At 39.7% G+C, this 13,317-nt stretch overlaps 1 protein-coding gene across 7 annotated transcripts in view; it reads left to right on the top strand.

Moving 5' to 3' along the window:
- LOC117160393 (adhesion G protein-coupled receptor E3) overlaps positions 1-13,317 on the top strand; it is a 75,206-nt gene that overhangs the window by 46,467 nt on the left and 15,422 nt on the right. For 6 of the 7 annotated variants that reach the window (XM_033341126.2, XM_033341127.2, XM_033341128.2 and 3 more), the window contains one exon: positions 5,782-5,887. In XM_033341126.2, the coding sequence (XP_033197017.1) occupies positions 5,782-5,887 (106 nt within the window). Of the gene's footprint in view, positions 1-5,781; positions 5,888-10,053; positions 10,129-10,360; positions 10,759-13,317 lie in introns of those variants that run through there. The other variant, XM_076626377.1, reaches the window with a different exon arrangement.

The raw sequence follows: 13,317 nt of genomic DNA, 5'->3' as shown, positions 1-13,317 counted from the left end.
ACTTGTCCTATCACCATGTTCTACGCCACATTCATCGAAAAATTTGAACAGAGGTACAAGTAAAAATTAACCTTAATAATCGGTTACTTTTTAATACCAAAAATTTCTTTTTAAATTGAACATCTCGCATAATCGACTTGTCAGTTTTTATCCTTCATCGTTAGCATATATCGTATAAAGGAAGGTAAGGTTATTTTGTAAAATAACGAGGGATTTTCTATGCTTGTCCCCTTATCTACATTGCAGATGTGTAGTTTATGGTAAATATATTTTTCCAGTGGCTATGATCCAGGTTGGATAGCTTGGGAAATTGCTGGAATCGAAATTGCGTTTGCATCGAAAACGATCTACGCAGGTTACGTATTTTTGCCTTTTGTTGCAATTCAAATCGTTGGAATTTTAATAAATTTTTTATTCTTTCAATTCATCCAGCTTTCGAGCGGAAAGAAAAGAGTTACGCGTTACGCGATCATTATATGAGAGACAATAAAACAGCTTCGTACCATGGAGCATCGAATTTTTCGTAGAAATTGTCAACAAAAGGTTATGTCTCCGCGGTCTGTGGCGTTCGTTGCGCGCCTTTTCTCGTGTGGTTAGCCATTACGAACACTCTTGATTTTACGGACACGATGTCTTTATGTGGCACAAACACGTTCACCTCTTTCCGTTTAGTGTTCAACAGTATATTTATTAACAATCCTCGTTTTCGACTGTTTTCGTACAATTCTCGATTCCAACTGACATTTCTCGCTTCTCGATTACAACTCGACTGTTTTCTTAATCCGATTCGTTTGTTTTTATCGCCCAATATCCCCACTACGCACGCGTTCGTTAGGCGTCCGCGACCGTTGCCATGTTGCCTTCTTCGAAATATTCGACGGAAGGACCGTAGAAATATCGATGGCGCATTAGGACTGCCAGCCGTACGCTTCGGTGATATACTTTGTACCGACGAAACCGTTGGAAAGTTTTGTTCTCGAGTGCCGCTACAGTTGGATTAGTCGAAAGGGGAGTGCTGAAATTCGTTGCATTCTAAAAAATAAATTAGTCCTGTTCGCCACGTTTTTTGTGACTGTTAATTACCACGGTAGGTATCCTCGGTGAATAGACGGGTACAGAGACCAAGGTAGGATAGAATTCAACGTGGCTCTATTGTCCGAGCAAACTTCTATCCTGATAAAGGACAGTCCTGCCCTACATTTTTAAGAAATCGTAATTGCACCTCGTTCTCCCTGCTTTTTTCTTTCCTCGTGCAAAGTGCTATGCATATTTCATTGTATATCTTCTCTTCGGTTTAACGGCAAACCGTTTTGCTGAAGAGCTGTGTATAGCCCTGAGAGGTTATGATAACGAGACAACAAAGATGGTGACTGTTTCAAACGCGACAGAGGATTAAGATGGGCAGGTCCTCTGAATTTCTACGGATTTTCATAAATTCTTTTCATCCTTTGTCGGTGCAATTCCGAGCAGACAAAAAGTTGGGCAATTAAAAAGAACTATCAGATTTCACAGAAAATGAGAACAAAAGAAACGAAAAGAAATGAAAGAAAGAAAAAGAAAACGTGAAATGTAACGTTGAAGCTGCCACAGTTGAAATTTCTATTTACACATTTCTTAAGAATAAGTAGGATATAAAGGATTGAAATAAAATATAAATTACTTGAAATTTATCTGGTTTGTTTATTTTAACATAAGATTTACTTCATGACACTAATTATGCAACGTGATATCATTCTATCGTCTGTCTCGTTTGACTCAATTTTCTACATTTTCTATATCAATAGAGTGGCTTAGATTGTTTTTCAACCGTCACTGGGCTATTGACTTACTTTCCAAAAATCCTCCTAAAAATGAGTATAACATATTAAATCACATAATCTTGTTGGTCACTTGATGTCTGTTCTTGGTGAAATGAAGCTTTTATTAAATGGTAATTTGATAATAAATTTCAGCAATTTGCATAAGCTTTAGACAAAATTTTTTGTTTGTTTTTGTTGATCGAAATTTTGATTCCTGAAATGGCCAGTCGATTTGGTCGAGGCTTTAACGCAATTCAGCATCTCCGATTTGTATCGGATATTGATAAATCGGTTGGCTACTGTTGAACCGGCAACTCTAAAACTTTGTAGATGTAAATAGAGCAACAGAGGTCTGTCGATGCCGCTGAACTTCGAGCTTGTGTGCTTTTCGAGCGACAAACTTTAGATATAGTAGTGAGATTCGACCTCAAATCAATTTCAACCGAGTCTCTGACCGCAAAAACTTTGCTACACCGCTCGAATCGCGTGCAATCAGCCAATGTAATTTTCTTTGCCCTTTCAATACTCGATACTTCTGTACAGAATGATCGAAAACTAATTATTCCTTTTCTTCGAAACCTTTAAGCAATGGAAAAACAAGATAACGTTTCTCTTGCAACCAATCTTCTTCGGTCTTGTGCTCGACTTGTTAACGACTTATATTACGATTGTTCGTCTCATCGAAGTTGAAAGTAGTCTCGGGGGGACGCGATTCATAAATCTCGAACGATCAATCCCTTTTTTCACCGCTAGTATTTCAAGGCTTTCGGAACGCTTAAAAACTTTATCATCCGGATGAATAGCTGGAAAAGAAAGAGGAAACGAAATTTAATGGAAGTGCTCTGCTTGGCCGACTTCTGACATACCGATCGATAAATCGATCGAACTTGACAAAGCTTCGAAGTTTAATCACCTTTCCTTTTCCTTCCACCATCTTTCAAACCGACCCTAACGATGTAGTAAACGAACAAAAGCTTCGATACAATTACCTCGCAGTAACGAGTTGAAGCACGAGTAGCATCGCTGTCGATTAACGAAGAGAATTTAATGTTTCAAACGGTAAGTTAAAAATGCACGATATTCAGGCAACTACTTTATATTCGTTCTCGTAGTCGTTTTGTACGACGAGAGACGAATTTCTCTCGCAAAATCGAACAAAAGAACAGCAGGTTAATCCTTTCCTTCGATTTCATCCATGATTCCTCTCCCCACTGGGTTACCATTGGAAGTTCGGCTCAGGATGAATTATTCACGGGTCGAATGAGAAGTCGTCGATAGGATTTTAGAAAGACCAACCCCTCGACTAGCAAGAATTTAAAGATTTCTGCAGTCGCAAACCCTTACCCGATTCTTACTGCTTTCAGACACTTCGCCACGCGTAGGAGTATCCATCTCTTGGTTGGTAGAACACACCAAATTTCTAATAGATTTGATATGAATTGTTGTTGTATATAATTCAATTTATTCCCAAAATAAACTCGATTTTCCAGAATCGATCGTCTTAATTACCTCAAGGATTTAGGTTATTACAAATCGATTTTCTCTACGCCATGCCGTTGAAAGTTATCCTCCATGAACGAAAACACAAAAGGTGAAAGAATAGAATGTGTAGAATTTATAATAAAACCAGAAGACGAAGTGAATTACATTTTTCCACTGGAATTGTCAACACAAGGAGGGTAGGTGTAAATTCTATAGAATTCAAACTACCTGCTAATCGACATATTCATTTTTGCTTTGTTTCACCGGCAGCCATTTTACTGAATAGGTTAGATCACGAGAGAAGGACGGTAATTTAGAAAATCGATTCTCGATTCGATATATATATATCGAATATATATATATATGTAATTTCTCGCTAAGTACATCTTGCAAATGGAAAACGAGATGCGACAGAATACATACTTTGTTCGTTGCGACGAGGATCCGAGCATCAGCTCGGTATACGTACAGTGTATTTGTCGAAAATTCGCTCGTGGGATATTTTCCTTTCCGTACGTTATTTCGAAACGCGGTCTGTTTGCGAAATCCGACTAGTCGCGGTCGCTAGAAATATCGTGAAACTCGATATCAATTCGAATTGCAGGTATACATGACTTTCGTATCGAAGGAATTTTAATAAAGTGCGCGGTTCGTTGCTTATCGGCGCATAGAGACGGTAAACCGCGTATTTCTATTTTCTCCTTTTATCTCTCCTTTTCTTTTGCTTCGTTTTCGCTCTTTGTATCCCTCCCCCCCTCTCTCTCTTTTCTCGCTCTCGCTCTCATTGCAGTTACATAGTTTACCCTTTGAGCGGAGTATCGTGGTCATCGAAATAGAAAATGAAACAGAGCTTTCATTTTAGCGGTTGCGCGAGCATCTAGCAAAGCCAGTATTTGCGTTGAAAAGCAAAAGCTCGCAGAAGATGCAAATAATTTTGGATCAGTGACCGTTAAATACAACGTTTGAACAAAAATTCTTCCGAACTGTAACTAAAGAAAACGATGGAAATTTTTTAAAGCAGGAAGCTCTCAAGATTCGAATCGGAAATTCAATAAAAAAAATCTTGGTCAGATTACGATAGGATCGGTTTGATTCCAAATTTGAGTGAAGCAGAAGGAAACCGTATTTCTAGTTTCCGATAAACTTTCTTCTGAAATAAGCTCCGTTGTTTCCTTTTTACTTCATCCTCTGCCTCTAGAATTCAATTTCGTTACTTTTCCTTTCTTTCACGAACGAACATTCACAAACACCAAACTTTGCACGTAACGTATATTAAAATCTTGGAAACCACTCGCGTTACTTTATTTCTCGCGCACGTATGAAATCGATACAACGCATGACACCGTGTATTATTTATTTGCTGCAGTCTCCGTTGATATATCGGGAACAAGATCTGCGTCGAAACTTTTCAGTTTAGCAGAAATCTAATTCCGTGTGTCTTTCAGACGTACCACTCGAAGAAAGTACGACCATTTCTAAGATTTTCGTTACTGCGCTTTCCGACGGTAACGCAAGTAGCCGCACGCTTGAAAGCAATCGTGAGAGTTTCTTTCAAAATGACCAATAGCGTGCAACATCGCTATTACGTGTATGTTTTAACTCGCCATCTTTGGACGTATCATCTTACGTTTCTACTAAGAAAGAAATAATAATATTTCAGAAACTATTAACGCGGTGTTCCATTTCGTCGCACGCCGACGGTTTGGTCGTTCTAGAAAATAAAAAAGGGACGAAACACAGATAAGCAGCGAGGCCAGTTTCACCTTGACCAACCTCGACCAGCTTGTTTGATTTATGAATTATTCACAGCCGACGGATTGCTCGCGAAGCCACTCGTGCGGACCCTTTGTCTGTTTCCTTGTGCCATCTGTATCGCGCGATACCTTTCAACACGTATCGTTCGCGCAAGGCCATAAATAATTCCCAGAATTTTCATTCCGAGCAATTTGTAATTTTTCCTTCGTGCGAATATTTCCTTTCTCATCTAGCAGTCGAATAAAATATTACTGAAACAGAGAGACGAAGAAAAGGAGGCAGTTCTCCTTTGACGCGAATCACGACGTAAATTTTATTTTGTATTCTTCTGTCTGCTACTCTTCAACATACAGCAATGCAAATTGTCTGTACGTGAGAATGCAACGATATCCTACCGCGTACTATTCGGTTCGAGTATCTTTTATTTGGTTTCGCGCGTTGCATACCCATTTGTCGTCTTCGTGCTGGAACTCTACCGATTTTTCTTCCAAATTAGTGTTTTTTTTTTATATATATACATATAACGTTTATTGCCCAAGAAAATATATATTATATATGTATATTCTGAATAAAGAAGGAATTTTCAAGGAATAAACAAGGAAAATATTTTCTGTTGGATTTACATTTTTAACATTACAGTGTATAATTACATTTAAGCTGCTGAAAAGCGCTACTTCGAAGTTAGTTATACGGAGTTATCTGATTTCTAGAAGAGATGGAAGTCAGAACATTCGTTATGTTGCAGCCTATTCTCGGACTTAAGAAGCCTGGCGGGTACGATCCTTATGAATCTCTTGGCAGCTCTTTTTATGGTTCAACTGCTCTTCATAGTTGGAGTAGGTGGCGTTCAGGTAAGTTTCGACAGTTTTTTCGGAAGGAGAAACCTTCCTTTTCCTATTGCAAACTTTTTGCTTCTTGCGTTAGTAGACGAAAATATACGATCAAATAAACAACGAACTGGAAAGAAATTTCTTTACGTGTACGTGTATTTTCATGATACCGTGCTGCTCTAGCATTTGAAAGACTTTTACTCGATTTAATAAAGGAATTACCTTTCCAAGATCGTAAGCTCGCCGAGTAGGGTAATCCGATTGATATTTCAACTGATAAAACGGTCAAAAGTTTCTACGGATCCTTATCTAAATATCATTTGAAACTGTGCTCGTATAAATCGTGGAGGTTCATTACGTAGCAAGCTATTTAGCAGAGACGTAGCGTTCCCCGAAAAAGAAATCGAAGAATCGAAAATGATTGGAAGCGACGGAATAGATTAACAAGAGTACGAAACTTTTTTCTGAAAGGAAAGAAAAATAAAAACGACGTTTACACGTAACGTCTGACAAGCTCGTACCCATTGCACGATCGAAGGAAAATCGAATAGAAATCAGAAAATCGAACTAGCCATACGAAGAATGTCGCTGCGGGAGTGGGGATTTTGAATAGCTGGCAGATCTCACGATTTTTTTTTATTATTTAATTTGTACTGTACAATTTGTACCAGCTGGACATTCGGTAAATAAAAGATTATAATCAACGATAACACGGAATTCCCAAGGAGCGATATCACCTATCTTAGTACTCTCCGCGACACGCGCTGCTTAACTCTGGCGATCGGACGAGAACCAGCATTTCCAGCGCGCTTTTGTCCTTGGCGATCTCACGAGTGCATGTAGGCGGAATCATCACGGCGATACGCCAGAGCTGAACAAAAGCCAGGGAATTTTGTTCAACGCGCTAGCACTCAGCTGCCGCGGCATACCGCGACGTGCTCGAAACACCAGAGCAAAAGATAAGCGGTTTCTGCTAGAAACAACTGCTGCGTGTTTCTTTCTCTCTCTCTCTTTCTCTCTCTCGCTCATTCGCACATTCTTTAACAAGTTTTCTCCCTCATGGCTGAAAAAACATCCCCAAGTCATTAGGGGGCTCGTACGTGTAGCATAAAAGGGGTTAGTGGCGTATATCGTCTCGACGTGCTGTCGAGGAGGACATTAAGAGTGTGTATATCTGTTGGGAGCGTATTTCTCTTCCCACCTGCCTCCATTAACGTCTTTCTTTTTGTAATTACGCCACTGCCTGTACGCCAGACCTCATGAATGTTGTTTCTACTTCTTAAGAGCACAACGTTATAACACGTTGAATGCCATGGGAGTCACCGGTGACCGACACTCAACTTGGTCATGGCGCCGTGGAGGTCACCGGTGACCGACACTCAACTTGGTCGTGGCGCCGTGGAGGTCACCGGTGACCGACACTCAACTTGGTCGTGGCGCCGTGGAGGTCACCGGTGACCGACACTCAACTTGGTCGTGGCGCCGTGGAGGTCACCGGTGACCGACACTCAACTTGGTCGTGGCGCCGTGGAGGTCACCGGTGACCGACACTCAACTTGGTCGTGGCGCCGTGGAGGTCACCGGTGACCGACACTCAACTTGGTCGTGGCGCCGTGGAGGTCACCGGTGACCGACACTCAACTTGGTCGTGGCGTCGTGGAGGTCACCGGTGACCGACACTCAACTTGGTCGTGGCGTCGTGGAGGTCACCGGTGACCGACACTCAACTTGGTCGTGGCGTCGTGGAGGTCACCGGTGACCGGCACTCAACTTGGCCGTGGTGGTCACCGATGACCGACGCATCAAGATTAATAGAAATACATAATTTGAACAAATATCAATAGTTATAAATTTGTTATTATTATTATTGTTACTACAACGGTGTGACAAAATTAATGCAGTATAAAACATAGAAAAATAGTTTTATTTATACATGGAATATACATCTATTATGTGCGTCCCCCACCAGTGGCTGTCGAACATGTGAAAAACACGCTTTTTCCGTGTTTTTCCTTAACGGACAATAACCGTATGGAACGTTTCGACTTGAAAGATGTTTGATGATGTTTAAGGGCCTTGACAGTAAAATAAAAAATGCTAAATCTTGTGACGGTTCTTTAGGATTGTTGCGGGTCCGAATAAGTATGACCGAGGGATGGATTATGATTTGTGGTAGGCCCAGGGACGCAACAACATAGAACAATTATTTAGCAACGCGAAGAAACAATATGAAATAATTGATAATCGCAAAAAATAAGTGAATCGAGCGAAATTGCACTACCGATGGCCCCGGGGGACACCGGTGACCTCAGTGAGATAAATTCATTAATGATTATACACCGTAACATATCTTTTGTAGGTAATATTTCAACATGATATGTACCGCATAATAAAAAAATTCATCGTGGTGACACGGCCAAACCTTGTAAAGCTGGCGTAGCATCCAACGTGTTGGATCCGTTAAATGGAAGGAAGATGTGAAACAAACTGTTTCGGGATATTCGATACGATAAATTTTCTACGTAATGAGTTTTTTAACGGCACGTACTTATTCAGCGGCACGATTTCACATTGCAATCAGTGCTCGAGCAAAGGTATAGATATTTATTTTGGATTAAAATCTCTGTACTTTTCACCATGTTCATTGCAAACGTTTTAAGTGAACAATTCTCGTTCAAACCGTGACAGCACGATTTGTTTCTGATAAAGATCCCGATCGATTCTTGCAAGTGTTTGTTTTATTTAAACTGAGGTGCTCTGTTACACGTGTTTGTTTGTTTACAAAAGAAACCAGTAATAAAATTGTAATAGTCGGTGTGTATTAAAATAACTTCAAGTAGAAGTACAGAGATAGTTTATGCCGGTCGTAATCGTTGCTCGCTCGATGCTACTGTTCATCTCTACGCTCGCTATTCGACTGTATATCATTCGCTATACTGAACGAACTAGAGGGCACGTTCGTCTATTTGTATCGACCGGTGTTATTATAAAAAGTTAGTTAGAGTTCATATGTAACTCCGGTTGACGATTGTAGCAGCACTCGACAACAAAACTTTCCAACAGTTTCGTCGGTACAAGTATATCACCGAAATGCCGACAGGCCTAATGCGCCATCGATATTTCTACGGTCCTTCCGCCGAATACTTGGAAGAAGGCGTACGCGGCAACGGTCGCGGACGCCTAACGAACGCGTGCGTAGTGGGGATATCGAGGGACGACAAAAAGAAACGAATCGGATCAAGAAAACAGTTGAGTGGTGACTGAGAAGCGAGAAAGGTCAGTCGAAATCGAGAGTGGTACATAAAGAGTCGAAAGTAAGAAATGTTAATAAATACATACTGTTAAACACCGCCGAGTATTTCTTTGGCACTCTACACGTCCTACACCCAATTTACCTCACGATTACAAATAACGGCGATATTATTTTGTCCGGAGTTCGTTTACCTTTGAAACTAGCAAACTAAAACAACGTTGGTATTCCACGGCACAATAATACGAGTCTCTTCCGATTCGAATCTTCCGTTGACTTATGTGCCGCTACAAAACTTTTTCCAAAATTTTATCCGAACGAAAGAAGTTTCGAATTAGCACGAATTGAAAATTTTTAAAGATTCATTTTCCGTAGGTTAGACTCGTTTTAGAATAGAGAGCCATTTGGGCGTTTCATTGCGTGAAATTCGATCGATAGCGTACACGCGACGGAAGATCTGTACGTCGAAGAAAATGGGAATGACATTTCCAAGGCGTGATGTTACAAATGTGCACCAGGAGCTATATTGGCCGTGTATACAACGTGTCGCGATCGTCGAAGAGCACTTAGCGCACCTATAAGAAACTTAATGACCTCGTCTTGCAAACCTGACTTCAAATGAAAAACGGTCGTACGAGTAATGCAACAATGTGAGAGGTTAACAAGTGTTTTGCAACTTTTCCTCCCTCGGATGGGTGTTATCTGTTGAAATGGGTCTCACTTCTAGGAAAATTCTACATTTTCACTAGTGTTTAGTTTTTGGCACAACGATTCTCTTTACAGCGGCTTCTTTCGTCTCTGTTATAGCACCGCGAAAAGATCGCCGACATACAGACAATGTTGACGATAAAGCGTAAGTAGGCCTAACGGCCATCAGTATATTCCGGCACCGCAGCAGTGTTCAGTTAGTCACCGGTGCGTCAAGAGTGAAGAATCGTTAATTGAGAGTTGTGATATCACACTACTGCATTAAGTTCACGTTAAATAATCATCGTTTTCTGTTTAATTCACTGTAATAAATCCATCCATCAATACATTATCATATAGAATAGAAGCCATTGGAAATCCTAATTTTTAACATTTTTGAATAAAGAATTTCTATAACACATTTGTCCACACGTTTGCTCTTTCTATTTCGAGATATATAAAAATGTCTATTGTATGTCTATTTTTCTGAGCAATAATCTTACGCGTATTTATGCATGGGTATAGTGAACTAAACAGTATTATGTTTTTGGTGAAAGAAAATTTCAGATCTTTAGAAATCTTATCGCGATGCAGGATGATGGTCGACTCAGAACGAATTTCAATCTTTCAATGGCACTACCAGACGAATCAGCCAGCTTTTTATATATTTTATATATTTTTTATAATACTTTATACACGCTGCCTAAAAGTTCCAGAAAGAACATGTTCGATAGTGATAGTAGTGATGACGAATGTTATTTTGAACCTGACAAGATAGAAGACGACAACAGTGCTTCAGATAGTGACAGTGATGATGAACTAAATATTGAAGAAAATGATACAAGCTTCAACAATGAATAACGCAATCGTTCAACGTGTATACTTTCTCAACTGCGCGCGCCGATACCTCTCGTTCACAGCGACGCTCGCTCATCGAGAGGCCCCGTCCGTAAAGGTTAGCTTTCGCTTCAGATTTCCACGACGTCACGCCTCTGGAAAATGTCCATTCTTTCGGATATGGACACGGGAAACGAGCCCAGATCCAATCGTGATTCAGGTCAAAGTTGAGTCCAATCTAACTCGAAGCTAATGCAAACGAAATTCGTTGAATTTAATCCGAAGCAAGCAAAGCGGATTTACCTGTGTTTCGAATCACATTTCCGAACGACAACTTTCGAGCAATATCGTAGTTATTCGCCGAAAAGGAGCGAACATTAAAATCGAGTTGCTGCTGTTTCACACAAAGTTGTTAGAAAGTATTGTCGTAAATGTTGCAAATTTTCTAGGCTATGAAAAAATACCAAAATTATATCAACATTTACCACTTTTGCGCTCTTTTTCCTGCATCGAGACGACGATTAACTAAGTAAGTCAAAGTACAAGGTTGTATCTAAAGTTTCTAATTAACTATCATCTCGCAAATAAACTAGGATCCCGCATAGAGATATTTCCAGCTAATTCGCTCGGGTCATGTCGTTTAATTATCCGAACGTACAAATCGACGTGGATGAAAACTAGCGCAGTGTTCGGAATGAAGTTAGCTGGATGACGCGAATCAACTACTTTTTGTCTTATGGAAAGATAAAGGTCGCGACGAAAACTGATTATAAAAATTTAATTGCGCGCGTGGTTTTCCGTGTACTTTTTTCATGGATGTTGCAAAGAGCATAATCCTTTCGGGCTCGACCCTTAAATTGCAAAGAGAGCAGATAAAAACTTCAATTATTCTTTCATCCTTACTTCGAATAACAAACTCGGTCGGTATAAAACGCAAACGAAGGTACTTAACCATAGTTAAAGGAGATTAACTACGTTTCATTCGAAGGAAACAATTATCACCAGCTGAATAAACGAATTTATCAATTCTTTCAATATGATTTCTAAGATTTCTAACATTTCTCTTTTCTTTGATTGTATTATCGCGAGCACCGAAAATTTTCTTACTGTGTGCATGCATCCAACTATTGGAAAACACTGTATATAGTGGCAGCCATAATATGAGTAGTAAGAGATATAGCAGACTGATGGCGTTACGTCTCATCGATTTCAATTTGATGTCGATGATCTTTAAAGAAAGTGCAGATCGATGGATATCGAAGCAGTAATTACATACCTGTAAACAATCGAAATCTACGATTTTCCTAACTGTGTGAAGTGTGTCGATTGTCTGTCGTATCCTTCGTTTCACGCGCGCGTTCTCAATTCCCACATAATTTCCGTATAAAGCCGGATGGGACCTTAGTTGGAATATGATATATCGAAACGCATATTAAGAAAATTGCGTTTTATGAGCTCCTACAATGGATATATATTGTCTGAAAATCGACGTATGGATCGACATAAAGATAAGGCATTTATGACGATCGATGGATGTTAGTTAATCTACGTCACAAGTTCAGTACCCAGTAATTTTTCGCCGCGACCCCCATGATATTAACCATGTTCATTGACGTCCATACTTCAGTAAGTGACTTTTAGCATTTATCTACTTTCTTTCTCGCGCAGCTTATTCTTCTTAACAACTTTTAGACACTCACATTTTACATTACTTTTCATTCATCGTTAGTAAATCATTTCGTACCGAAATGATACTGTTAAATTAGCTAAACGATTTAAATCACCTTTTCGGTTCAACATTTTGCAGTTACGTTACGATAACGATGTAGCCAAATTCTAATAAGCCATTGTTATAAAATACATACTTTGCGATAAAAACGATACGTCCTTACAATCGATTACGCGTCGATGCGTTCGAAACGTGTAAGAAGATTTTCGTGATTTATATAAAAATCCATGTAGCTGGAATAAATGTCGAAAGGAAGAAACGCGGATGTGTAAAGTTAGAGTAATGCCGATCAAATTCTCGTTGTTTTCGCAAAGAAAGATTGAAAATGAAACCGCGAGGAGGATACCAATACCTGCAATGCAGTATACTTCTCAAAGTCCACAAAAGTCGCTGTTTGAAGCGAACTGTGGGAGAACATTTGAGATTCAGAATTACAGTGGAGGTTCTTTCAATTACAAAGTTTTCCCATAGTTGAAGAAAGTAGCGAAAATCGAACTCGTGCATCGTTGAATCATGAATGTTCTGCCTTGTAAGTTGTTCGGTTTTCGAAAAGATTTTAAAAGCCTTTATCTTTCACTTGTAATCTAGCGAGATTTAATTTTAGTACTGTTGAGAATTGTGGGTCTTAGTCGCCGAAATAAATGTATAGGAACACTCACATTACATGTAGAAATGGTTTTAAAATAGTTTCAGATTTATTTAATATGAGATTTACGAGATATTCGTAGATACAGATTGCACACGTCTCAGCACTCTTCTTGTCTCACCATCTTCCTTAACACCGTGCGTACGGAACAGTTGCATTCTTCTGTTTTACGAGACGCTGCGCACGCACGTACTACCACACACACTCATACTCATATATGTGTGACACTACTACTCGGCTGATCAAGTGTACCACACACAATTACACGCATCGCAATAAGTGCACGGTCCAACGAGGAGAAT

Source organism: Bombus vancouverensis, chromosome 18 (genome assembly GCF_051014615.1).
Source record: "Bombus vancouverensis nearcticus chromosome 18, iyBomVanc1_principal, whole genome shotgun sequence".
NCBI classification, from domain to species: Eukaryota; Metazoa; Arthropoda; class Insecta; order Hymenoptera; family Apidae; genus Bombus; species Bombus vancouverensis.
This window is presented reverse-complemented; position numbering and strand designations above follow the sequence as displayed.